This window comes from Lathamus discolor, chromosome 3, assembly GCF_037157495.1.
Source record: "Lathamus discolor isolate bLatDis1 chromosome 3, bLatDis1.hap1, whole genome shotgun sequence".
In the NCBI taxonomy this organism is placed as follows: Eukaryota; Metazoa; Chordata; class Aves; order Psittaciformes; family Psittacidae; genus Lathamus; species Lathamus discolor.
This window is the reverse complement of record NC_088886.1, coordinates 29068122-29095679: the sequence shown is the minus strand read 5'-3', so window position 1 is coordinate 29095679 and position 27558 is coordinate 29068122. Positions and strand designations below refer to the sequence as shown.

The window sequence follows — 27558 nt, the reverse complement described above, 5'->3', positions numbered from 1 at the left end:
AAACCCTCAGCGGCGTTCTCCTGGTGAACATCAGCACACATCTTATTCCTGGGGACTAGTAGTTGTTGACTGTGCTGGAGGGGAAGTAGGTCCTCCATCTTCATACCTCCTCCACTCTGCCCCAGGCAGGTAGAGAGCAACTCGGCACAACACGAGCAGGAGAAGCGGAGAGCAGCAATGTGCTGGGGCTTGTTCCAAAGCCACCAATGGACTTCGGGATGGTGCTTAACCAACAGCTCCTTAGTTTGGCCACTGGTTGCAGGAAAATATTGGCCACTCCGTCATCTCCATCATATGCATGCAGCCTTCTGATGTTTCTTATTGCAAAGGAACAACCAGCCCTTGCACGGCATCAGCTGGAAAGCCTCACACCAGAGTTATCTATCACTCTGTCAGGAAATGCTCCCCGGCCCATGGCAGCAGCAGAGACATGAATCTGGGCAATGATTTCCCCAAATCAATACAGAAACTCCCTAATGAGGAGTGAATGGAAGAAAAAGGGGATTGATAGCTGGCTGTTCATTGCTGCGGTGGCACAGCTTACTTCAGGCTAGAGTCCACATTTGTGTCCTGTAAACCTTCTTGGGGTCACCCTCTGAAAGGTGCCCAGAACATGGCTATTGACTTCAGCCAGGGAGCCGGGGCCCAGCACTGCCTCGCAATGAGGATCCAGCCTCACCCGCAGGCATCGCTCACCCCTTCCTTGTGATGGGGCCAAAACAGCTGGTGCTGTGTCACACGTACCCCCATGACCCATCTCCTCCCACCCTCCCAATGATGCTGGCACCAGTCACACTTTGATGAATCCCTTTCCATCCTCGTGCATGGGAACCTGTGCACCCTCTCACACATGCACCCACCCCGCTCCCCACACCAGCAGTCCCCCCAGGTCCTCTTTCTTCAGGGGTCATCCCCACTTTGCTAAGGCTCAGCAGTACCTCCCCATTTTTAACCCCGGAGCAGTGATGTTCTCTGGTTTTTGGGCAGTTTCCAGCACATGTACCTTCCCACCTGACTCCAGGAGTGGGGCTTTCTGGAGGGCAGGATACATCCTTGGCTTTGGGTGATGCCCAGCAGAACCCAAAGGGGTGGGAGGCTCAAATCTGGGCTGGATGGAGCCAGCACCGCTGCCACTGGACAGACACCTCTGAACAACCCTCAGTCAGCTGTCACATAGGAAAGCGTGCTGGGGACATTGTGTTTTATGGACAACAGTCAAACATGGATTTTCACACCTTTCTTAGGTGACTCCAAGCCACCCCTCACCAGACACACCACAGCCCATCTCCCTGTATCCCCTGGTCCAACACTGGTGTTCCACAGGGGCAGACTAGCCCTGGAGCCCTTCTCTGGGTGCAATGAGGAGGGATGTCACCCGCTCCAGCCCATCCCATGGGTCTCCATCCCTCCTCCTCCCGCTGTGCAGGATCCCTTTGCACTCCAGTGGCCGGGGGAGGCCACCAGTGAGCACATCTCTCTCCACCCCACTCTCTCAGTTTCCATTCATGCTCTGAGTCTGCCAGGTCTTAGTCTGGGCGAGCATCCTGAAAGGCTGTGGGCTAACACAGGCACATCCCTTTAAGGGTTAAAAACTTTCAGGCCCCCATCCCAAGAAGCAAAACGGTTTCATGCTCTTAACCCCTTCCTGCCCACCTCTTCTTTCCCCTCGGAGTTTTTGCCACCCCCGGTGGATCCGATCTTTTTTGAGTTAAGGGAAAGGCTTTGTGTGCACCGGGCTCCTACTCCAGCGACTTTCAGCAGAAAAGGCAGGCTAATTTGAATAAGAAGGCTAATTGGATTTGTAAAGCACAGCCCCTCCCCCAAACCCGGGGCTCTGCACAGTGGGACAAAGAAAACACGCTAATGAAAACCACTCTGGTGAAAGCTGAGGGCACTGACGAGCCTCCTGCGGGCAGGAGCTGGCTGAGACCTGACCGCATTGTGGCGTTTGTGGCAATGCTGGAATATTCCGGGGTAAGGGACTGTTGGAGAAGCTCCGGTGCAACTCCCGACCCCACTTCCCCAGCGTGCAGGGGGCTGGTGGCAAGCAAGGCAGCTCTTCCTCCCCACGCCGTGACATTGCCCCCAGCCATCCACCCGACTTCCTTCTCCATACGGGTCCCCCCAGGAGAAGCCACAGCATCAGGGCAGGTGCTAGCACAGCCCGGACACTGATGGCAGGACTCTCGTGTCAGCTGCCGCGCTGCTGGTGACCTCAGGCACCCCAACAACCCCGGGCTGCGGAGCTCAGCTTCCTGCTGCTCCCCTTTCCCCTGCACAAGCCCTGCTGAAGGGGGTAGTGCTGCAGAGCCCTCCTCCTTGCACCCCAGACAGGCTGGATGTCACGCTATGAGTTGGGTGGGACGAGAGCTGAACCCCAAGAGCAGGGGCCTCTCTCTGCTCCTCGCCTGCACCCACAGCTCCCTGGCACCAGGGGCTGGCTCCAGTCCCGACTCCATTGCCTCTCTCTGCCTGCACGCAGACAAATGCCCAAGCACAACTTTACACTCCAGAAAGTCCAAGTTGTATCCACCTGGCAGGCACGATGGAAAAACCACCGAGACCTTCTCCTTCCAGCTCCTGTTCACATGGAGCTGAAAAGCCAATCTCCTTTGAAGTGTCCCGCGCCCGGTAGCCCGGGCTGTGGAGGAGGAAACATCTCCCTGTTCCAGCGTGGGGACAATATGGACCCCCCAAAAGCCACGGCTCCCCAGCAGGGGCAGCTCCAAGGGTTAGGTCTGGGGAGCAGCAGAGGCCAGAAAGACCAAGAAAAGGAGCAAGAGGGAGGGAACAGCCTGAAGCTGACCCGAGGGAGAGGGGAAAGAGCAGTGTTTCTCTGGTCCCAGGGTAGGGATTTGGGGTGCAAATCCAGCCTGGTGCAATCCAGCATTGCATGCTTCTGCAGAGGAGGGTGTCTATCCTCTGGCCTGATCCCAGTACGAGCATCGCCCCCCCCCCAGCCAAGACACCAGGAGTGGTGCCCAGCTCTGTCAGCAAAAGGCAATGGGAGCCCCAGAGCTGGCTAGTGCCAGGCACACCAGCAGCAGCAATGCGAATTGTGCTCTTCCAACACCTGAAGGGGAAGGGTGAGTGCAGGGGGGAGTACCCCCCCACTCTGTCCCCAGAACTCCTGCAAGTCCCTGGGGTTAATCCCAGGATTACATCCTTCTCCCACACCTGCCAGCTCCGGGAGCAGGCTGGAGGAGGCCAGACTGCACAGCCCTGTGTTGGGTGAGCCCTTGGGGTCCTGTCCTCAGGAGGGACCCTGTGCCCTGCAGAGGACTTCTCCAGGGTGTATTATAAGCTCCATCCCCGGAACCAGGGTGACCAGCAGCCTCCCCAGGGAGAGCAGAGGGAGCAGGCCATCCCCGCCAAGCCCATGGACCCACCATGGTGCTCTCCAGCAGTGGCACTGCCCCCTGCATACCCCTGTGTCCCCAGGTGCCCCCAGCATCCCTGCCAGGGAGGGCAGTGTGTCCCCTCCTGCCGAGCAGGGACCTGGGAGGGAAGCTGGGGGACAGGCAGGTTCTGATCTAACCCTGGATGTGGAAAAAAAGTGCTTTTTGTGCCCATTACTCCCATATGGGCTTAACCCCCCACCCCCACCCCCCCGGGACCCTGCCCCCAACCTGTGACAGCTGCCCCAGGCTGGCCAGTGTTCTTCCGCAGGGGTTCACCAGGGAAGTGGGGGGGAGCAGAAGGGCTGGGGACAGCCAGGCAAGGGGTGAAGAGACAGCTTGCAGGGGGGTCCAGGGGTGGTTGGGGGGGTGTGGCACCGAATGTCCCCCACTTCCCCTTTCTGCTCTCCAACTCCCTGAGCCGGTTGCCTTCAGCTGATGTGTCATTTATTCCTGCCAGGGGAGAGGGGACACCCCCCCCCCCCCCCTTTAAATTCCTGCTATTGTGGAGTGGGAGGCCGGGTTGGACCTGGTTGTTTAGATGACATCACCAAGCAGGTTGGGTTATAAAATGAATGAAGCAGAAAGCCCAAGTTCACTAGCTCGGCACTTCGCGGGCGGCAGGAGGGACCTCGGGGCTCCGCTCTGAACTTTGACTCCCGTCGGTCCCGGCCTCTCCCGGGGGCTCCCCTTGGCTCCCAGCTGCCCTCCCCCCCACCCCGGCCCCCTCTCGCTCGGCCTCGCAGGATGCAGATCTCACCCTTGCTGGCTGGTGGACTTTTACTCGCTCTGCTCTCCGTCAGGCTGGAGGCGAAGCCGGCGTCTCAGCTCCCACAGAAGGTACGGCCGGAGGAGAACCCCGGCGCTCCCTCTTCTCCCCGTCCCGCTGAGGGTGCTAACGGCACAGGGGGGACATGTGGGGTGACTTCGGGGCTGCTGTCAGTGCCAAGCGGGGTTCTCCTTCCCCATTTGAGCTTTTTGACTGATACGGAAGCTCCAGCTTCTCGAGCCTGTCCCGAGTGCGCGTGTCCCGGAGATGTCAGCTCCAAACCAGGGGCTGGAGGGGGATGCTCCGCGTGTGCCCCGAATCTTGCGGAACCAGGGCGGGGGAGGGTGGCAGTCCCGTCCCCGGTGTCACTCACCCCGGGACCCCCTTGGTGCCAGGCACCGGGGAAGGAGATCAGACCCACAGGGGAGCGGGATGGGCAGCAGGTGCACGGTGGGCAGAGTGCGGAGGCCAGAGCCCTCCCCAGATGGGGCAGGCAGGTGCAGTCCGCAGGGAAGGGGTGCCCCAAATGGGGGTGTCCCGGGGAGCTGGGGTCCTGCGATGCTGAGGAGGGGGGATGCACCGGAGGCTGCCAACACTGGGTGGGCTGGGCACAAAGACAGTGACACGAAGGGAGGGGTGCCTCAGGACAGCGGTAGGACAGGACTGGCTGTGTCCCTGTAAGGAACTGGGTGCAGGCTGCAGAGAGAGGGGTGGTACGGGGGAGTCAGTGAGGAACCCCAGTGCCTGATGAGCAGCAGCCCCATGCAGGAAGAGAGAAGAGGGCGGGCTTGGGAACTGGGAGGGGGCAGTAAGGAAGGGGGTGTTCCCCCCATGATTGTGGGTCAGAACTGGAGGAGTGGGGGTACCCAGAGAGTGCTAAGCAGGGGCAGGGGCAGCAAGGAAGGAGAGCACTGGCCTTCACATCAATGCAGGGGATACTCTGGAAGGCAGGGGTGCGGGGAGGGCTGTGCAGAGTAGTGTCACTCCCCCGGAGCTGGGCTGGGGGCAGGAACATACCCCCCGATAATCTGAAGGGCCCTGAAAGCTGGCACGGGTCGCAGTGACCGCACTGGGTCACATATATCCCCCGCTGCGGGGTCCTTGCTTCCCCTGCTCGCTTCCAGGCCCCTTCAGGTTACTGGGGAGCTGGGGGGGATGCAGTGACAGCAGCACAGCTGCGGGCTGCAGCACCACCAGCCCTTTCGGGTGCCAGGGGTGCATGCAGTGATCCGGGCAGCGTCGGGGAGACACCGCTATGGTGTGGGATCGGGGGATGCTCTGACCCCAGGGCAGGCAGCATGGATTTGGCGAGGGAGGAGAATGCGCTGGGCACGGTCCCGGGGTGCGCAACGCGGGGTCCCCAACTCTGATGCGGGGGGGGCTCGCTGAGAGGCGGGGGCTCGCTGACCCTTTACCCCCCCCCCCCCCCCAGGCCTCCCGCGGCTCGGCGGCGGCGGCAGCGGGTCCGCCCGAGGCGGCGGCGGCGGAGAGGGAGAAGGAGCGGGACAAGGAGCGCAGCGGCGGCGGCGGCGGCTCGGGCCCGCGGGAGGCGCGGGAGGCGCGGGGCGAGGCTCGGCCGCGGGCGGGCTGGGCGCGGCTGCTGCAGGACCCGCCGGGCCGCCGGCACAAGGGCCTGCACAAGAAGGGCCTGGGCAAGGGCTGTTTCGGCCTCAAGCTGGACCGCATCGGCGCCATGAGCGGCCTCGGCTGCTGAGGGACCCCTGGCGGTGAGTGCGCGGCGGGCTCGCCCCGGCACCGGGCGGCCGCGGGGGGCTCGGGGGGATGCGCTGGGCTCCGCGCCCCGCACGCGAGGTGCCGGCGGGCGGCACTGCAAGGAGTTAAGAGCGGTGAGGCACCTGCAGAGCCCGGCGGTGCTGCCGGGTAAAGAGGAGGAGCCCAGAGTTGGCCTTAGGTGCACCCCCGCTCTCTTAACACCCCTCCCGCTGCCCGGCTGCCTCTGCCCTGCGGAGACCCCAGCCTCGGCTCACCTCTGCCGCAGCAGCTCAGGGTAGATGCCCACATGTGTGAGCCAGACCCGTAGGCTCCGGAAAGGATGCAGCGTGTTCCCCTATGCTTGACACACACACACAGGTGACCTATGGACATGTTAGGAGGACTGCGTACCTCCTAAAGTGCCTGTAAAGGGAGAATTGGTGAGGCACCTGTCTCAGCCATACTGCAGTCCTTTACATTGAAGGAAAAGCAATACACAAGTTCCCCAAGTGCCTCCTAGTTGTGGTGAAAACCAAAGATAGCACTTTCTTAAGTCAGGCCTTGCAGCTGAGCAAGTTACAGGAAGCTGAAAGAAGTTCTTCTCACAGCACTCCACAGCTGCTCTGCTCAGAGAACCGATGGGCAAGAGAAGAGTGTCCCCAAAGTGATGATTCTGGGGAAAACATGGCAGCTCCTCCCTTGCCAACTCTCCCCAGGGGTGCTGGAGGAGAGTGAGGCACCAATCGGGTCAGGTCCCTGCCAACACGCCACATGCAGATGGACCTGGGGAAGTACTTGCCCATTGCAGCCCCAGCCACTCACTCTTCTTCCCATCAGGTTGCTCTGCCCTGCTCACAGGCACCTGCCTTGGCCCCACACTAATATAATCAGGCATGAAGGGGACCAGATTCAGGCATCCTGCTGCTCTCATGACGATGGGAAGAGCCAGGCCCAACAGTGCCCACAGGACACCAGCACTGGTCCATAGTCCTGCCTGCAGGGATCCGTGCTGCTCCTCTGCTCCCTTGAGTAGTGGCTTTCCAGTACTCCTAAGGAATCACCCAGAAGCACACATGCTGTGCAGCCAGCTCACAGCCATCCTTTCCTGTTAAGTTCTCATCAGGAGAAAAAAAGATAGACCCAGGGGGGCTAGGAAGAGCAGCATGCTCCCCTTGGCCTCTCTCCTAAATTACTAACAACCAGAAGGCAAAGGGTGAGCTGCTTCCTTGCTTTAGCATGAGCAAAAAAACTCAGAGGCTTCTGCTGACTTCAGTACCCTCCATCCCATGCCAGGATTATTGTCACAGGGGTTTCAGCTTGGGTCAGGTAAGAGGTGTTGTATGGCAAGTAACTAACAGGCACTTTGTTCTCATTCTTCACAGGGCTTTGAATTCGTAAGTCCATTTTCTCCTATCGTGGCCAGGCACAACCATCCCCCAGGCAACACCTAGAAAAGCAGAGACCCCCCCGGAATGGACAAAAGATGTGTCTGTGTTTTTCTTTTTGGTACGAGGAGTCATGGCACCAGCTGTTTTGGTTTTGTTATTTTTTTAAAAAGTGCTCTCTATCTTATATATATTATATATACAAACACTCACCAAGACAAGGGACAGCGCTTTTCCAAGAGACTGATGAAGCCAGCTGTATAACGTTGCTGTTTGTAAATTCATGTCATGCATAAATGTATTTATGTTGTAAAGCTATTTATATATTGTTTATAAAGAGATATTTATAAGAAATTATTTATGTAACTAAATGAAAAGTCAAGCATTGTAACATTTTTTGGTCCTAAAAGTAGTTGAAAAACTTTAAAAAAAAAAAAAAATCGTTCCATGTGGCATTTTGTAACCTGTCTTTATTTATCAAATTCACGTACAATTTAAATGTCAGATTGATTGATTTCAACTGAGTTAAAGAAGAAATTGTTCAGATGTTTTAGGAAAGTCAGGAGTGAGAGAAAGGCCAGCTGATATTTTAAGCTTTGATCCCATATGCAAAAGTAAACTTGCGCCCAATCCTGTGATGCTCTGATGGACCGAATCCTGCCCGGCGCTGCACAGCCATGAGCCTCTGAAAACCCAGCCAAGTTCCCTGCGAGAGCACATGGCCTCAGGCAGCTCATCTGTGCCCACATCCTGAATGGCACCCCTGGAAATAAGCCCACCGTGTTCAACAGCCTGGACCCGGATTTTCAGCAGTGTGACAAGAGCAGCGTTTGGCCTAGACATGTTTTAACCACTTCCAGTCTGCAGGTTTGGGTCCAAATTCCATCTTGTAACCATCGCTTTATCAGTGGGCACCGCATGGAGGTGCAGCCCCTGCTGACAGCAATGAAGAGATCACATTGGATCTGGCTCCCAGTCGTGCTAGTGGGAATAGAGCTTTATGCCCAAGGCACTGCTATTCTAGAATCCAGCAGCTCACTAAGTATCTTGTTGATATTCCCACTCACCAAACCTTCATAAAGTCATAAAGTCCCTTCTGCCCGCACAGATTTATTTAACTGCCTGGGACAATACACAGACAGACCAAAATATACTGAGGGCTGCCTGGTAAGGATTCACAGACCCAGCTGTTGCTACAGCTTCTTGCTATGTAAAGTGCATGAAATAAATTGTAAAAATTACTCAGAGCTCTAAAGGAAACAGCAAGCGAGGGGGTGGGGAGCACAGCAAAAGCACAAACTCCTGCCTGAAGGCGCTTTGGTCTCATTCTTCAAAGAGGCCTTAGAAATTAAAAATAAAAGAGTGGCAGGTGCCCAGCTCAGCCGTGACAGGAGTCCCAAATTACGCCCTGACCACTGTGGTGGGCTGTGAAACAACGAGCATTATGTTCTGCTAGGCTCCAGCGCCTAGGACAGGGCAAAAAGAAAGTCACCAAGACCTAGAGGCAGAGAGATCCTTTTCCTTAGCAACCACCAGGAAACCATAGAAACCTCCAGCCAGACTCTCCCCAGCTATTAGAGAACATTAAGTTTAGAGAACAAGAGGATTCATCCAGACACCCGACAGCTCAATCATCAGGTTAGACGCACATGCATGACGCTTCTAGCCTCGTGCAAGAAAAGCGTCTATCAGAGACAGGTACCCACCTCTGGTGCCCAGAGTCCAGGTGGATGGGGAGCAGCAGCCTATGATGTTGCCTATGGGGAACAAAATCAAGACCCCGGGAGGGAGGGAGGCAGGAAAGGCAGCTGGCAGCTCAGTGCCCTGAGAGTCAGCTAGAGCCCTCCAGAGATGCTGGTAGGTAATGACAACCCTCTGCGGAGGCTCTGCAACGCAAATACAGCACTTGAGAAGGTCACCCTACTTGCTCCACCTGTCTTCTAAGGGAAGGAGCTGTAACAGGAGCTTGTCAAGAGATGCCCATCAGAAGGGACTGTCCACTGTTACCCTGCAAACCTACAGGACAATAAGTGTTCACGTACTGTGCAGACCTTGCACACCAGGTCCGAACAGTGGTGTTACTGTAGGTCCCCCTCAGGGTCCTGGTTCTTGAGCATGGGGCCAGAGGAGTGACCACAACAGGTACCAGGCTGGGAACAAGGTGGGGCCAATCCCCCTTCCAGTTCTGTGTCTGCTGCAAAGCCAGAGCTGGAATGAAACCACCTGCCTTGTGACAGAAGGCCTCTCCTCAACAGAACAAGACTCAGGAATTCAATCCATAAAATCTGACCACCTAAGTGAGGCACAATCTAAGATCAGGCTGGGGGATATCCCAGAGATCGCAGCCTGGTGTCACGTACAGTCTGGATCGCTGTTACTCCTCTGCAGCATAATCCCACAGCAGAATCCTTCCATCAACTGGGCTTCCTGGAAAAGAGCAAGCCCACGGAAAAGGACAAAGCTGCACTGCAAAAGGACACTAGTTTGGCAGAAGGAGAGTGATCAGTGAGAGTTCTCTGTGCAGAGGGAGGGGGTAACAGTTTGGCTCCTCACTTTGCTGCTTCCACTCTGAGCAGGGTAAGTCACCCTCAGCATGCTGGTTTCCCACCTGCAGGACAGGAATATTGTGCCCGTGCAGGGGTGTGGGCTGATGTGCAAGAGAGAAGGCAGCGCTCTGGTGAAAGAGCACTTGGGAAAACTTTTGGATCCATTCAATTGCAGCACCCATACGGCACAGCCAGACTGGTGTGTTTGACAGGCAGAGTGACATTGAGAACACTGGTCAGTTTCCAGAGCACTGACAAGCACCTTCCTCAGTTCAGAAGACAGGTCAGAACGGGAAACGGAAACAGCTCCTTAGAGCACAGCACACATCTGATAAGGACACAAATAGGTCTCCAGACAGGGGCTTAGTAGGAAACAAGGCCAGCAGGAAATAGGGGCCACAGGAATCTAATTAAGAGGGGAGGAGGCATCACATGCAGCAGAAACAAACTGATCTCACATCACTGTCCCCCTTGTGGGCCAGCTAGGTCAAACTCTCATGACATCCAGTAAAAGGATCCAGGGCCAGCACTGGAAAACTCCCGTGTCACACCCCAGCCCAGACACAGCATAACTGAACAGGAAGAGCAGTCCTGGATGCAAACTGCAACCTCAGGGGGCTGGCATGTGACATCTCCACAGCAAGCTCTGCATTTAGCAGAGGTGTCTACACACACCTGGAAGCAACGGTGGCAAGAGTCCCAGGCTCCTCTGTTCACACTCTGGTCAAACTAACACCCATGGGACCTACACATTTCCTGCACCACCACCTGAATAAGCAGTAGCCACATTCAGCTTCAAAGTGGGAGTACTTGTGACATGACACAGGGACAGCCCCAATTTCCCCTTTCCAGGAGCTATTCCTAGCATTAGATGAGCCATAGACCTCCAGCCTGAAAAAGCACACTGCTCTCTAGTTAAACAGGCTAAGAGCTTTCTCTAAGCACTATTCTAACAAGTGCCATGCAAAGCCCAAACAAGCAGGAGCAGACCTTAGAGCTCCCACAACAGGGACACAGATGCCCTCAAACGTGTGGGAAATCAGTTCTCTGCCCTCAGCCCACACTGCATGTGTTTCCTTGGTACCATTAGTGCAACTTTTTCAAGGTATTTATTGCTGAAGGGTTGCAAAGCCCAGCTCAGGTGACAGCAAATCCCAAACCAATGAAGAAAAGCTAAGAGCAGGACAGCAGTGGAATTTTCCAGCTGGAAAGGGCAGACATGCCCCTGTCACTTGCTCTAGGACTTCTCCAAGCATACGCTGCTTCCTGCAGAATGTAGAAAAACAAAGAGAAGGAATCACAAGGCAGCTTCCAGAGGGAGCCTGTGCTTGACACAAGCACAAGTCAAAAACAAGAAGGGAATTGAACTCAGGCCCACTCCTGTCAGTCAGCAACCACCCTTGTCAGAAGGGATGGCAACACTAACCAAACCAGGCAATTCATTAGGTTGGGGCACATAGCAAAAGCCCATGCTCTCTGGAGCAGAACTACAGTGAAAATCCAGGGTAATGAGTTGCAAACTGCTTTTGTAAATGACACTTCTGCAGTGACTCTGGCAGGCTGGGAAAAGAGCTAATAGGAAAATCATTAGGTAGCATCCCTTTGATATTGTTGAAAGGCACAGGCTATTTTTCCTGCCCCCTGCATAATTAACCTGGCATATTACCCATAATACTGCAAGCTGACAGTCCCACGGCGGACCACCTTAGCTGCATCAGGGGAAAAGAAGGGTATGGTACATACCAGGAAGATGACTTCTTAAAGCTTAGAAGCTTTGAGAATCCCCCCTCTCATACACACACATCTTCAATTCCGTCAGCAATGAACCTCTGCCCCACCAGGAGAACAAAGCACTCTATAAACCTCTGCCACAAAGTCAGCACACAAGAGAGAGGTTGTCCTGGGAAATGCATCTGCAGAGGAGCTGATGTGCTCAAGGTTGCTTTCTGCAGCTGTAGCAGAGCTGGGATAGGACACAGCTCTCAGCTTTGCCCCTTATTTACAACACTGCCCTTGTCCTTGATTTCCATTATGCTAACCCAGGCAATAGTCTGCGCCTCCTTAAGTGAAGAACAGCTCTGAGGAGTAATGCCTACCCACCTGGCTTGTCTGCCAGCAAGGAGAGGTGTCATCTCAGTGGTGATGTAAAAGGTATAGCATCACAGCTGGCAGCTGATCCCGTAGGAACTGGTGCTCTCTAACAGCTGTGAAAGTGACAACGAAACACCAAGATGTTACTTATTGCATTAGTGCAAATCAGCCTTAGGACTGCTAATCATAAAACAGTGACTGAAACATTAGGGCTGAGATAAAACAGCATCTTCTGAGTCTGGAGGGCAAGACAGCACCACTTCCTAACTTCATACCCATGAAGCTGCAGCCCTACAGCCAGCCAAGCTCAAAATACTCACAAAAAGGCTTATCCCTGATGAAGCACAGCTTCACTTACCACCACTATCAGCTCTTCTGGAAACAGAGGTATCATGTGTGCACAAACATTAAAAAAAAATGCCTAACAACACAGAGCCTCTTTAGGAGGCCCAGACATGTGGAAAGGTGTCCTATTGCTACTAAAATTACACCAAACAAGGACTGCTTGCACAGAGCCTTTTGCAGTCTGTGGGGAAATACACATTTCAGGACTGTTAAATGACCTTGTGGCATGCCATTCCCGTCTGGAATCTCCAGTGTGTATATTCATTCACTACATCAGGGACATCTTTCCTTCTGCTTGACAAGAAAAAGCCATGGTCACAGCTATCACACTCATGCAATTTGCAACCTGTAGCAAATACATCAGGGTATCTCACAAGATGGAAGTACCACCACAGAGCCACCAGGAAGCAGGGTGCAGCTCAGCCTAGAGGGTAAATAAGCATTCTCCTTACGATACACCTCTCCAGCTTCAATCACTTACCTCTGGTACCTCTGTCGTAGGGCCAAACTTGATGGAATATCAGCAAAATGTCAGCAGTCCCTGAGAGACACCGACCTTCACCACGGAGCAGAGTGAAACAATGACATATTTCTAAAAACTCTGCTGAGGAATTCAGTCAGACTGTCAGATTAAAATTCCATAAAAAAAATACAAGGTTAAGGTTACAAGTACTAACTGAGATCACTCTAAACTTTAATTTACCTATCTCAAAGCATCTGGGTTTCTCTCAGATTACACAAAAATAAGATAGACAGATTTGGGTTTTAGTTCCTTTGCGTTAGATCACTGCTATACAGGCCTTTGGGGCAGTGGGCACCACAGGAGAAAACTTTGTATGGGACTAGGTGCCAGAGGTCTGGCTAGCTGGTGGTACCTGTGGGGCAGATTCTTTCATTTCTCCCTTTCTCATTACTCAGAATGAACAGCAACCTTGTTTCTCTCCATTGCAAAGTCTGCACCAGGCTCAGACGCTGATGTAACAAACAGCAGCACCAACAGGCCTACAAATGCATCAGCTTTGACTGTTGTACCCTGACTGAAGATGGGCTTTACATGGTTCTCAAAATGAAAGGACTCTCTAAACACCTTAGATGCACTCGTATAAATCTGTACAAACTAAAAGTTTAGGAAAAGTGTGTTTTACCCATGCAATTTGTTACGTTTCAATACAGCTATCAAAATTCATGGCACTCTCCCTTCTGCCTTCACTGCAATGAGTAAGCCCAACTCCCTTTTTACGCACACGGACCAATGCGTTTCCCCCGCATAGGATAAGCGGAACACTAAACCCAAAACCACTCACTGGGTTTTGTGTAATTTTCCATTCCTCCAGCAACAGAAAGCTGTTCAGCAAAATTCACTTTGCAGGGCTGGCGAGAAAACAGCCATCTCTTACCACCACTCTCTTCTACGGGAACAAAAGGTTCTCTTTCCCCAGCCTCACTTTGGAGAGCAGCTCTGCAGGTCCTACTCCCGTATGTGAGCCATGGAGAGGGGCTGCAAGCCTGTGTGCAGCTCCACAAGCACCCATGGGATTTTCAGAAGTCTGCACAAGGCGGATTGCAGGATGGGTCTCCAATCTGAACATCAGCATCGCTGATTTTCCCTTCTGCAGAAGGGAAACAGAAGACTAAGCTAACATACCTCTTATTAAACAAGGTGAGGAGGGAAGTAAAAGAAGGATAGATTTGGAGCCAAAACTTTTTTTTTATTATTATTATTTTCTGTAAAAAGACTGACATCAGCATTGCTTTATCGTGTTCCAGAATTGCCTGATGTTAGCTGGTATCAACTGAGTCACAGCAGGAATGCCAGGGACATTTGTTAGCATGAGGCACAGCTTTTAGGGCTAGGGCAGTCTACCAGCACTGCAATCAGCCGAGATCCTCTCTTCCATTTTCCAGCTCAGTGCTCAATTCCATATTAAACAAGCACTAGTACAAGTGGAGCTGCAGAACATGAAGCCAGACAATAAAGCCCTGAAGAGCAGAGGGAAGGCAGCTCCCTCTACTTTGTCTCCCTCCGGGTGGAGCAGACAAACAGAAGTTCAATAGCTCAAGCTTTGTCCTGCTGCAATATTGAAGCGAGCTGCAGCTGGAGCAGCCCACTGCTGCCATAAAACAAAGTAGGGCAAGATGCTCTCCCCACATCAGGGAGCAGTGTCCAGCAGCGCACAGACAAGCTGTGTTAGTTGCCTCCAGTAGGCATATGCAATACATGGGAGTTTGCATTAAATCTACCTCTGCTTTCACCTCCCTCTTGTCCCACAGCACAATTAAGCTCCCTAGGCACTCCCCACTCAAAACTGTCTGCAATTCAGCCCTCACCAGCCCCCAGTTCACACAACTCTGCTCTGAGTTGCTGCACTCACTGTTAAGTCACAGGGGCAATGCAGTCTTTATCTGCTGTCCTTTTCAAACGGCATAGCACCTCCTGCATCCTTCCCTGTTAACAACTATGCCTTCTGCTGGATTCCTGGAATAGCTTCTAACTGTTTCGTTCAAGCCAGATTCATTAACCAGCTGCTGCAGAGCTGTTTGCCTCCCCCAGGTACTCTCTGCATGTCATTTGTTAATGACTCATCTCAGACTGGGCTCATTGCAAAGACACCCCCACTCCTTTTGCGGCACCAAGCACGTCGTTGGCACACCAGGAAAGCCAAACATGCGAACAGCTCAGCTCCCTCCAATACCTCATTCCATTCTCTGTCCTCTATTGCAATCAAACATGGGACAGCTCTTTATTCGAAGTGCTATTTTCTCTCTTGCTTCTTTGCTGATCAAAGGCACTGTGTACTGAAGCATAAATAAGTTCTTCACCTCCAGCCAGGCTTTGAGAACAGCAAAACCGTACAAACTTGAAAACTTCTAACACACTAAAGAAGCTTCAGCAAACTAATGCGGCTCCTATAACTGGCAGGGAATAAACACTAAGGATGCCAAATTCACATCTATTTCCTCAGCAGACTGTGGCTTGCCGAGGAGCTGATGTGATTTCCAAAGGCATTTGTATTCCTTCTGCCTCTCTGCAGGACTGATATTAAAAATGGGAAGGCAAGAGAACAGCTAGTGAGGACTACAGAACCTCTCCTCACTATTCAAACCCAGACAGGAACTGGATGACCAGTACACTGCAGCTGTCCACACAGGAAGCCAGAAACAGACTCAGTCCATCTCCATCACACAGATCTATTAGACTGGGGTACACAAAGTCTCAAGGTCCACCTACATCTCCTGAGAAGCTGTTAGCTAAACACTGCAAGAAGCTAGTACAGAAATTATTCCTGCCACTGCTTGGGAAACAGTTCCCTGAAAATATAGGGGAAAGCTTCTTGCTCTGGCCTTACTCACTTAACATTCTTCCCTGGCAAATTTCTGACTAACATTTCTAGGGGAGAGAGAGCTGGCAAAGAATCAGAAACAAAGCTACTTGACCCAGAGGATGCTGGATGGGAGGTATTTAGATCCACTTCTCAAGATTAAAAGCTGGTGTGCCTGCACTGCAGGAGAGGAAAAGCAGAGGAATTTACTTTCCCAAGTGTACAACAGATCCTGCGACTGAGGACTGAAAACACACAGACAGCAAAGAAGTCTGGTAGCAACGAGAAGGCCTGGGCAAGTGCAGGTGAAAGCTGACTGCAGGACTGGAGCACTGTCACAGTCCTCTGCTTAAACAGCTCCCCTGACCACTCACAGGAAGCCCTTCTCTTGCAGTGAAATGCAGAGGCCAAACTGCAAAGCAGTCCTCTGCCAAGCCCAGAGGAAGGTATCAACTGGCCTAAGACAGAGCACAGATATAAACCATCCACAATCAGGCATTAAAGGTGTTTAGGCTCAGGACTCTGGACTCAGCTACTGGCTTTGCTACAGATCCTTCTGCACAAAATTGGACAAAGATGAACTACTGACAAAATGGGAAGAGCACTTCCCTGCCTCCCAGATTCATCAGGGACATTAGTCAGACCTTCTGATAATGTAACATCAAGTAAACGCTCAAGTGAACAAGTGCTGTTGGATTACAAGCCTAAATCAGCCTCAAAGCCAAGACTCCAGACTCTGACATTAAATCAGCATTTTTAATTTTTTTCTAAAATGTGCTTTTTTGTGAATTGCTGTTTCAATGCCAACCCCACCCTCACCCTTAAAAAAACCCCACACCTTGCCATACTAGGTGCAAATCACCTGAAGTTAGTCTGTAACAAATAAAAAAACACAAAACAAAGGCTGAAATGCTTTAAAATCACAACAATGTACAAAAAAAAAGGGAGGAAAATACAACCTGAAAGTGTTCAAAATTCAGAAAAACTAGTCAAGTCCATTGCTTCAGCAAGGGATGCTGCTGCGACCCCTGCCAGTGGGTCCTAGGCCACCAGCCTGGCACAATGCTAAACAGGCTCTTCCCCCATGCAGACCACTGTCGCTAGCATCCAAGAAGAGCGAATGCATTACCCTCTGAAGGTATCAGTGGGGGAAACAACTCACAAGCAGCTCTGGGAGGTCACAGCACATTCAGAAGAAACAGTTTCTAGTATGCGCCTAACCACCTGCAATAAGGAAGTCTTGAAAGAGCATCCTGCTTCCTGCTTATTGTATTGATGCCTCAGAGATGCAGAACAGTGCTTTAAATCTGTGAGAGATTAAAGGGCTTAGTAAGGGCAGTAAACAGACAGTTAAGTAAACAGCCCAGCACTAGATCTCATCTTCACAGAGTGAGGTAGTGTGAATTTCACCCTAGTTTAAAATAGACAGGGGTAGCGAAAAGGCTGAAGACTTTCATGTAAATCAATTCCTGGCCTAGAAACCTTTCTGCGCTCCCTTTGGGAATGAAAAGATCTGTGTTGATGGCTTCCTCGCTCCCAGCCTGGCTTTGGTAGCCACACTTCAACCCTGGGATTCAGACACTTCCTACAGAAGTTCTCCCAAGACCTGATTTAATACAGCAGCTTCCTCAAGGTTAAGCAGCAATGAGACTGGCTGGGAGGGAGCAAAACTGTCCACAGACCTTTTTTTTCCTTCTGTCCTGCCCCCTTTGGTTAGTCCCTTTCTTTAGAAGTCCCTCTTTACAGGACCAGAAGAGGGACACCCTGAAAATTAATAGGGGCTGCACAGGGTAACTTAGCCAGGTGCTGCTAACTAGAAGCTGTTTCAAGCAGAGCTTTTATTTGCCAGCCTGGACAGGACTGGCCCAGAACCCACTGAAAAAGAAGACGCAGGCCCTTGTTTGCTCCTCCTGTTGTCATTCCTAGCTGAATGACACTTAGATGGTATGTTCTAGTGACGGCTGGAAACCAGCCCTTTGACTTTGGATATCTTCTTTGTGGGCTGCCTTTGTTCTGTGTGTGGAGGGCACTCTCGCTCTACCAGCTGCTGTTCCATCTCCTGTGCCGACGACGAGGCTGTAGCTTTTAATGTTTTCTTTATGTTTGTGACCTGGCCAAGAAGAGACAATGAATCAGCACCTGCTTCTTCCTCCCCTGGCAGCAGAAAATCTGTTCATAAGCATACTGAAAAATCCTTGGAGTACAGAATGAAGTTTATAAATAAACTCTCCCACCAGAAATATGCCCTGCACTGGAGTTTATTAAAGGTAACGTTTCATCCTCACAGCCAGAGTTGTTAATACTTCCAGTCTGGGTCCAATATGGAATAACTAGAGGTTACTTTTCTTTTTCCTAAGAGACAACAGCACAATATTGTACCACCTTTCTGGCTGGCAAAGCAACCTGCTACTGGCTTGGTGTAGAAGGCTGCCATTCTGTTGACCAGAAACAGGAAGGACAAAGGAAACTGTGAAAAAAAACCCAAACTTACACATAGGACAGAACTTGAAAAGGGAAAATGCCATCTGGCCTAGCTGGTGAGCTATAGATATTTGCTAGAAGCAGGAACAGGAACTGGTCTGGTGGGAGGCAGCAGTAGCGCTTCTGTTATTCTGGCTGGAAAGAAGAGATCCAGCACCAGCCACCACATTCTGTCCCCCGGAGCCCTGTAGGGCTCACCAGAAGTACAACGAGCAATGCTTAAAAAAACCCTAAAGGGCCAAAACAAGTTTAGGAGTCATGTGGCCAGCTCCAGGTCAAAGACATCTGCCAACCCAAATGCACTACGGATGCCAATCAAGCCGCCAAACATACGCTGCTTCAGAAGGCAAATGTAAACCCGCAGGGATGCAACTCTCCAAGAAATAAACCCTGAGAAAGTGTCTCGGGAGGACCATTTTCACCTTTACAGCTGTATTAGCCAAGATTTGCTCTCACAAGCAAATTCACATCAGCAGTGACTAATACCGCGTGCCCGTGCTGCCATCTACCGCCTAGTTGCGCATGGAACAGAGGCAAAGTGCTCCCGGGTCTCACTGCTGAAGAGTGTGCCAGAGAGCCCTGTCTGAGTGCTCAACCTTATCTCCCAAAGCAAGGTTCTGAGAACATTTTTGCGAAAGCAATGAGACTCGAGAGATTTTTATTACACTTTCAGGTTTAAAACAAAGAACTGTTTTTCCTTCCTTCCTTCCTGTCTTGTACAAAAGGCAAAGAATTGCATCAAAGCTCTGTTAAAAGCACACTTTTCCTAATAAAGCAATTCAGGAAACCATAGCTAGTGCAGTCACCTAGCCTAAACTTATAACAATTTTAAAAGAAAAGTTCCAACCTGCTAAAAGTGGGCAAATGTGGTATTTGTGTTGTTACCAGGACATGGAAGCAGATGTGTTTTCTCCCTACCCCAAACCAGCACATCTGATTTGCATGATTGCTAGCCTATTTCAGAGACGCCATGAACATTAACCAGGTGTTATCAGATTATTGTCTTCAGTAAACAAACATTCATCAAAAGCATAGAACAGTCTGAAGTGACTCTGTACCCACCTCGATCTCTACCTGCTGTTGAGTTCGGTGATGGTTCTCTTTGTATTGGTTGGCTCTAAGTACTTGCTGCTCAATTCCTAAAAGAACCGATTCACAACCATCACACCTGCAAGATACAAACAATATCAGTGTTTATGAGTTCCCTTTGGAGCAGCTCAATCGGGCAATCTGAAAAATCATGCTCGCTTAGAAGTTTAGGAGATTATTGAATTTATACCCCCTGCTTAAAGAGGGGGTATAAAAGCTGGCAGGAGAAAGCTTTACTGCTTACTCAATGTATTTCACAGTATTCCTCAGAGTCCATGTTACCCTTACCACCAAAAAGTGCAGGTTCAATGCACTTTCAACTTCCTTTTCAGTCAGAATTACGGCTTAAATGGGGATGCAAAACATTTTTCAGAAGTAAAATTTTAAAATTAAAAAGTCGTATTAACATAACCCCCCTGCCTATCAAGTGCTCAAAAGGCGAGCACTCAACACAACTTGTAACTGGAGAGGACAGAAAGCAAATTGGCAGTGGGTTCATTCTTACCTTCCAAACAATGCTGTAAGGAGGGCCTGGAAGCTGCCAGAGCCCTCCTGCCATGTAGGGATTGAGGGAGTTGAAGTAGAAAAGCAAAAAACCTGCTCTGATCTCAGGACAGCATATTTGCCCAGAAGTTCAATTACTTTTCATGCACTCATTACCATAGCAACTAGGAAGGAATTCCCAACAAGCTCAGAACCTGCCACAGGCTCCACAGTCTACAGGGGAGTTTTTCTGTGTGGGAAGGGAATCCTACGGAAAGAAGAGAACCAGCTTCCTGGCAAAGGTACAAAAAGATAGTACCACAGTCTCAATATGGCTGCGTGTAGCCTGCATTTGCAGAAACAAAGAGAAGACAAACAAAAGCATCTGAAACTTCAAACTTGAAGAGGCATCCCCTCGAAAGAGCTGTGATTCTCTAGAACTTGCCCATGCAGTTCTCATCACAGTGAAAAAGGCTGAAAAGTAATGGATTGTTCTTTTTTTGTTACTGAGTATAACAGGAGAAAGGGGAGCAGCTCCCACTTATAAGACCATGAGTCCAGTTTGGCACGTCTGTTTGAAAAGGCCTCGACTCGTAGCTAGGGTTCTGCCACGTAAAAGCTCTGCTAAGAACAGAATCTCAAGACCTAGTATACTCTGGCTTGATACATAAGACAAATTGAAGCCTAGATGGGATCCTGGAAAACTTGCCCTATAGACTCCTCCTCCAATGTTGCCTATTTACAGCATAAAAGTCCTGATCAATGGAACATGGTGAAATTGAGCCAGCACTTGAAACTTTGAAGCAATTAAAAAACAAGACAAGCTATGTACAAGAATAAGGAAAGTGGAGAGGCTGCCTCACCATTCCTGGAGTGTTTTGACAATGTTACTGATGTCCTTCTTCTGAATGTCTCTGCCGATACAAAAGTCCACCTCTAGCACCTGGTTTCGCTGATCCAGCTTCCCCTGGATAATATCTGTATAAACCGCTTCAATAATCAGATCTTCCAACTCCCTCAGATTTTTCATATCCAGATCATTCAGCAATACAGAATAGGGAATGCACTAAAAACAGCAAGTCCAAGAATAAGTTAACAGTCAACAGAGCCAAAATGAACAGTTAAGTGTCAGAAGGTCAAGACCCAAATGTTTATTGTATCCTACACTTTAACCTGCAAGTACATCATTGACTGATTGTGGCAGAGCAAACACCTGCTACTAGACTACATGATATTCTGATTCAACTTCGGTAATTGCTGAAGCTTTGGCATAACACATTCTGGAGGAAAAAATGAGATTGTAGATGATTTTAAGAGTGCTGCTTTGTTTTCTCTAGACTAAAAGTCAGTGTTTTTAAGAATCTCAAGACTTAGTATTCCTTGCAACACTGCTGTTTCTTCAACTGCAGCTGTTAAAGAAGCCATCCAAAGTTTCCCAGCCCTACCTGACCAATTTGTGTGGAAGTTCTGATACCCCCACATCTCATCCATGGAAATCCGCTAAATCAATATCCCAAATGTGCCACAACAGAATACTACACATTACAGATACTTTCCTAGTTGCAGGTTTTTTTGTGAGTACTCATGAAGTCCAATACAACTTCAATATTAAAGAATTGATGTAATTTTCAAAACCAAAACCACATCTTTATCATAAACAGTGTACTTTACCTTCATTCTGGATGCCAGGCTTACAATCGTCAAGTGTTTCAGCTTGTTTTTCTGAGTCACTGTTAATTCAGGTAGGTTATCTTTGTTTGCTGTTAATGTAAAAAAGATGAGATTAGGACTTGGCTTCAAGGATTATACAGCCCAGGCTGCAGAACTTCAGGACGGTTACACTAAACCCTGAAAAGCTAAACTCTTCCAGCTACTGTGGGTGCTGATGAGCAGAGAGAGCTGATGCTGACAGATTAGCACACTCAGGGAGAAGGGAAAGTTAAAAACAATTTGGCAATTCCATTCTTCTCTGCTTCTTTAGTAATTCTGGTTTTGGAATCAGAGTGTAATTCACATCTACACAAGCACTGTCCTGTCAAAACAGTTGGTCAATGCTCTGTTTCTACCACCAAGTAATTTTTGTTTCATTAATGAGCTGACAGAATAAAATCTTCCCCCTTTACTGATCTGGTTGTAAATACAGCTGGCTTTATTCCTCTGAAAAGCTGAAGAATTTAGGGTTGAAAGTGTAAAGTACCAGGCTGCGGAAGAGAGGAGAAATTGTTAATCTAGATGGCCTTACTGTCATTGTATTATAGCCATGTGCTTCATGAATATTTAAAAACAGAAGGGAAACTGGCAGCTTTCTAAAGCAAGGAAACTCTTTAAAATACCCACTTTAATGGAAATTAGTGTTTCAGGACTACTCAGTTTCTCCCTCTCATCCCACCTCATTCAATGCTCTTCATTTTGACCACTTTTCCCCCTTTCTCTTTTTTCATTAGAAAAGGAACAGACTGTGCTGTCACATGCTAGGACACAAGGTTCACACACAGCAAACAATCCTCTAATCAGTCACAGAACTCATAAGGCTCATGCTGCTCCACAGCCACTGGAATTTCTATTCCTTGTACTTACAGATGCCACCTCTCCTTACAGGAACTAGGGATCTCATCCACCACAGTGACAGGCAGCACCATGACAGAATTATTTGTCACACTCTGTAATGGTCTGGATAAGGCTGCTATCCACAAATGAAGTATTAAATTGCAGCAGAACAGAAGCATAGACACCAGAGATAAAAGCACATCTCAACAGACACTAAGATGATTCACACATATTCCTTCTGAAGCCATATAAAAGTCATTATTTCTATTTGTAGTCTAGCTAAGAAATTCTTCATTTTGTTTAGCAATGCTATCACAGAATAAAAGGTTATCCCACAAACCATATAGGTTTTTATGAATAATGCAGGACAATTTTGCTTAAGTTTTCTGCAGCTTCTGTAACCGTGTCATCTAAATTTCAGAACAGATCTCTAAAATTGCACTCCACAGAGGTAACTGCCCTGTGAACAACAACAAGTACTGCTACAGGCCAATTCAATTTAGTGCTGCAGTCCCATCCAAACCAGTAAAACACCGTAGTCTCCAGCCTTTCCTTCACATTTTAGCAATTAAAAAGCACACATGATCCAAAGACCCTCTATGAACAATTCTTCTCACAAGCAAATTCTGTTCTTAGACACTTTCACCCAGCCACACTACGCCAGGTACCACAGAAAGCGAAGGACAACCCAGTCTCACACTATGCAAACAGGCAGCAGTCTCTTACCTACATAGTCTGGGTATGTTCCATATGCGAACAGCTTCAGCAACTGGAAATAAGCAGCATTAGACCCTTCAGCAAGCTGGATGGTAAAAAAACAAAATAAATTCCATGTAACATGTTAACAGTCAACACAACCTTTCGCAGGTATTTTCACCAGGGAATGTTGTAAGTCTACATAGGACAATCAGTAAACAGAAAAGCAATTATGTCATGATCTTAAAGAGCTGGCCTTTTCTAAGGCCTCAAGAGCAGCAGCAAAGCTCAGCAGTTTTAGAGTCAAGATGATCCAGCCATTTCTATGCACCAGAACTTAACTACAGTTGGGACTGCCAACTGCTTTCTGTAGCACCTTAGGAGGTAAAACAAAAAAGGTGACTCTTAATTTCAGCTGACAACCTACAGGGCCAGGTCTTACCATCATGTAACAAGCAAGCAGGCAATGGTGTCAGTTGGTTAAGCATTTATTACTGGGAAAGCTAAGACAGCTTGCCTGCAGAGCCACAAAAACTTCAAAGCAAACAAGCTTAACCATTTTGAGTGCATTTGAAAGTAATAGAACTCCTCTTGCATGCAAACACATCGATGGAATAACTGCAGCACCGAGCAGTGACTATTATTGAGTGGGGTTTTTCTAATACCATTTGCTGCAAATGGATCCAGGAAAAAAAATGTACTTGCGATTTGATGCTGAATAACCACAGAGGCATTTTTCGGCATATCCAAGAGCCTGTTTGGAAAGCCAGATTTGCTGTACACCACATTACCCCAGCTGCAGAGATACTCAACCTAGATTCCCTCATTATAGTACAGGAGGGTGCTGGCAAGGAATTCTCAGCAAAAATTCTGTAGCTTTCTTTCCACCTTGGTTTGAAATGGCTTGGATTTGGTTACCACCCAGGCCTGATACACTAGACATCTGTTCACAAGGACTTTTGGAGAGCACTGAAGTCATTTCCAAGACAATGAAGGAGTAGAAAGGGGATTTTTTTTGTTTTTTTTTTTTTTGTTTTGGCTGGCTAGGTGCCTTCTTAAAACTGTTACTGTGCTACTGCCTGGTGTTTGCTGTATTAGCAACGGCATTAAAGTAGTGAAGCTTCATGTAGGTATTTTTTTAACATCTAATATATCCAGGAAAAAAAACACTATCTCTCAGATGCAAACACCTCAGAACCAAGGTAAGTCACACCAGGGCCTTACTGGCACAGAAATTTCACCCAAAGGCTGTCTGTGCAAACTTCTGGGCATCCTTTATACTAGGAGTGCAGAAGGGGCATTAGGATAGATGCTTATCTCTTACCTCTTGCACATTCGTTAACTCCAATAGTTCTCCGAAGACGTAAACCCCAGGAGCTTCCAGCACTTGATTTATAAGAGCAGTCAGAGCTGAGCCACTTGTACCTTTTGCTAGTAAAATAAACTGCTCTAGAAGATTGCAGGATGGCTTCTGTTCTCCTGCCATTCTAGGTTTTCAATCTGTCAATAAAAGAACATAGTATTAACACATCCTCACTCCTCTGCTGAATTCTGTTTGGTTCGTGGATCAGAAGATGTGTAACGTTTTCGTGACAGCATAACCAAGTTTTTCTTCAGCATTCAGAGGCCAGGTCGGGAACCCAGCAGGTTCAACTGATGATTTATCTGGGGAGCAAAAATGATTCACGCTTTATCTGATCAAAATTTCTGCAGCCTGTCTGGTCAGTTCCCTAAAAGGATTTACTCGTGCTAGTTGGAAAGGAATTTAAATTCCATGTTGTTTTCAGTCTTTTCCTTCTACTTGATGCTGCCAAATAATGCCACCTGCAAAGATGTTTATTATAATGTCTATTAGAGGCCAGATATGACATCCTCCTTCCTTAATTCACAGCTTCAAAACAGCAATTAACATAATTCTCTGTGCAGAATGACTCCACCTTGTATAACCACACACCTTTTCCTTTGACACTATGAATAAAATGTGCGTACACAATTCCTATGGCTTTCTGAGTCTAAAAGGCAAAATGATCTGTGGCCTATAAGCAGCTTACCAGTCTACACTGTACAGCTGAAGTGGTTTGTGTTACCAGGAAAGCTTAAGTGATAAAAATACCCTTTCTACAAAGGCTTTATTTAAGTCCCCATAAAGAGAGGTCTTTGTCTTCAGCCACTACCCAACTTTTCTGCTGTGCACCGTTGCTTCCCAGCACCAACATGTTGCTTTTGAAACATGAAACACTCTTTATTAATAAGTTCAACAAAATAAGTTGTTTGCTTACAAACAACTAAGAAAAAACTTCCCAGGCATGTTATTTGAGCACCAGACAAAGAACAGATAAGGGCTTTTTTGAGTTATGTGTGCTTCAGATAATTACCAAGTATAGCACGTAACCTTTACTCTGGAAATAAAACAAGCACCAGAGAACCCATCTTGTTCTGTGTGCCCACTGGGACCACATCTGCCCTTGTGGGGGTTGTACAGTCACACAGCTGTTTGCACCGTTTCACCATGCCTAACCAAATTAAGACAACGCAGCCAGCTTCCTTTATTACTCAACTTCTAAAAATACCCTTTGTTCCATTCCATTACACCTGCAGGTACAAATAGTCTCAACCTAGGCAGGCAATCTTCTGTACTCTCCACACAAAGATTTCTCAGTGCTCAGTATAAAGTCTCTTTAGGATTCTTTTCATCAGAGGCATACGTGCAGCCTGACTGAAGAGTACCTCAGTTTTGACTGAGAAATCCCTGCAATACAGTAACACCCAATGTGACTTCCTAACTCATCTGAGGGTACATCAGTACTATTCTTCCTGCTCACAGAGAAGGAACAGGCACAGTGGACAGACAATTTTATCAGGAGAGTGCATGAACCGCCTGAGCTGGGAACGAGATCCAGATTTCACAGTTCCTAAGCTAGTGTCCTCCCTCACAAGTAATCGAAGCACACGCTGATGTATGAGGTTACAAAAAGCCTGGCTAACTTTACCCTGCCCTGCTAGAAAAGGCATACCGATTCTTTGCCCCTTTCCAAATTAACGTTCAGACACCCGCGTTGCTATTGCAACCTGTCTGCACCAGCGTGACGCCGGGAGCACCTCGCTGCTCTTTCCACAGCCGACCTACCCTGCGGAGGAGTGAGTAAAATACCAATGGATCGCACTTCAATGGAGCTCGCCCAAGGACTACAACAACCCATGCACGGCGATCAACCGGGCTTCCCCCCCAGCCACGCCTTGCTGCAGTCTTGCCACGGGGTTTCGCCGTATGAGGCGGAACGCAGACCCCGCGGCGGGCAGGCAGGCGGGCCGCCGGGCACGGAGGCCGCCCCCCAGACCCACCCACCGCGGAGCCGGGAGTCGTGGCACACCGAGCGGGCCGAGCCCTGCTGCACGGGGTGATTTACCCTGGGGCCCGCCGCGGGGCCCCCTCGCCCCTCACCGCCACCCCGGTGCCCGCTCGTTTCTCTGGGCTCGGGGAGCCGCTCGCCCGGCAATGCCGAGACGCGGTTTCGGAGCTGGCAAGAGAAAGGCTCGGTGCGCTGACGGGCGAGCGAGAGGCTCCTCCCTCCCCCAGCGTTACCTCTCCGCTTACGGCCTCCCGCCCCGCGGCTCCCGGCGCCGTGCGAGCCGCGCCTCAGGCCGCCATGATGGCGGCGCCGGTGTCCCGCGCGCGGCTTCTTCCCCCGGAACGCTCGGCCGCGCGAGGAACGTTCCGGCCCCGGGAAGCCGCCGGGACCCCATCGGCGCTGCCCGGCCCCGGGTCCCGCGAGCACCGGTGAGGGCGGCGGGACCCCGGAGGGGCGGACGGCGGGCCGGGCGGGGAGGACAGGCGTGGCGGCAGCTCCCCAGCGAAGGCCGGCTCCACCGCGTCCCCAGCAGCCGTTTAACGACAAGGAAGCGAAGTTTCTGCCTCTCTTTGGGGACTTGAGGTGCTGTGGCAGCCTCGCGGGGCTTTTGCACCTCGAAATAAGCTGTGTGAAGGGCCACCACTGTTAAGTCCACGCTATAGCGTGTTCTTTGTTCTGGCAGCTTGGCAGCGCGGGTCTCCTTCACATCTACAGGTCCCGTTCCTCTTCTGAGGCCTTGCGTAGGGACAGCTTTCTAGAGAGGATTAAATCTTCCTCTTTATGGCAAGAACTGGGCAATGCCCGAGAGGCTGAAGCCGTTGTTAGACTGAACGGTTGTGCAGGGCAGGACGATGGAAGCGGCTTGGGCCAGCCCTCCGGGGGTGTGAATGGAAAAACACCAAGAGATGGGCTAAAAGATCACAAGGTGCTAGAAGTGATTTTAAACTCCATCTGAAAATGGCCCATACAAATACCAAGCTAAAGGGCAGAGCTCAGTCTGTGTTAGGGAGATGCAGGGATGGAGCTGGAGAGGTTGAGATCCTCTCCAGAACACAGACCAGGAGCCAAAAGACACTCAGGGGGGTAGAACAGCACGGGCGGAAACCAGAAGGCTTTTGGGGTTGCTACCCTCCTCGAGGTCTGCACACGCATCTGTGCCATGCTGTGAATAAAGTGTGCTTCTGCTAAAAATGCTTCATCTGAGAGCAGAGTGCTGGCTTTCAATCAGCTGCTCTCTGAAGATCAAACTATGGACCGGCACAGTTAGGAGTGGGGAGCTTTCAGGGAATGAACATCAGAAACCATCAGGAAAACTGACAGGGCTTAGGTTGTGCCTCAGAGCCAT

The 27558-nt window shown here is 49.9% G+C and overlaps 2 protein-coding genes across 5 annotated transcripts; one reads left to right on the top strand and one right to left on the bottom strand.

The window, feature by feature from the left end:
* The first annotated feature begins 3982 nt into the window (after positions 1-3982).
* NPPC (natriuretic peptide C) lies at positions 3983-7352 on the top strand. The gene is made up of 3 exons (XM_065674366.1): positions 3983-4238; positions 5600-5894; positions 7263-7352. The coding sequence occupies exons 1-2, from the start codon at positions 4146-4148 to the stop codon at positions 5879-5881; spliced, it is 375 nt and encodes a 124-aa protein (XP_065530438.1). The 5' UTR covers positions 3983-4145; the 3' UTR covers positions 5882-5894; positions 7263-7352.
* A 356-nt stretch (positions 7353-7708) lies between these two features.
* COPS7B (COP9 signalosome subunit 7B) lies at positions 7709-26703 on the bottom strand. Of its 4 annotated transcripts, XR_010611492.1 has the most exons (8): positions 26447-26698; positions 24188-24363; positions 22894-22969; positions 21292-21380; positions 20484-20686; positions 19111-19216; positions 11912-17677; positions 7709-11077 (listed from the first exon to the last, which is right to left on the bottom strand). XR_010611492.1 is itself a non-coding variant. In XM_065674365.1 (7 exons), the coding sequence occupies exons 2-7, from the start codon at positions 24347-24349 to the stop codon at positions 17519-17521; spliced, it is 762 nt and encodes a 253-aa protein (XP_065530437.1). In that variant the 5' UTR covers positions 24350-24363; positions 26447-26703; the 3' UTR covers positions 7709-17518. The 4 variants fall into 4 exon arrangements, 3 of the variants coding, with proteins under 3 accessions (XP_065530437.1, XP_065530435.1, XP_065530436.1); XM_065674365.1 differs by having other exon boundaries at positions 7709-17677; positions 22894-22936; positions 26447-26703; XM_065674363.1 differs by having other exon boundaries at positions 7709-17677.
* Between the last annotated feature and the right edge of the window lie 855 nt (positions 26704-27558).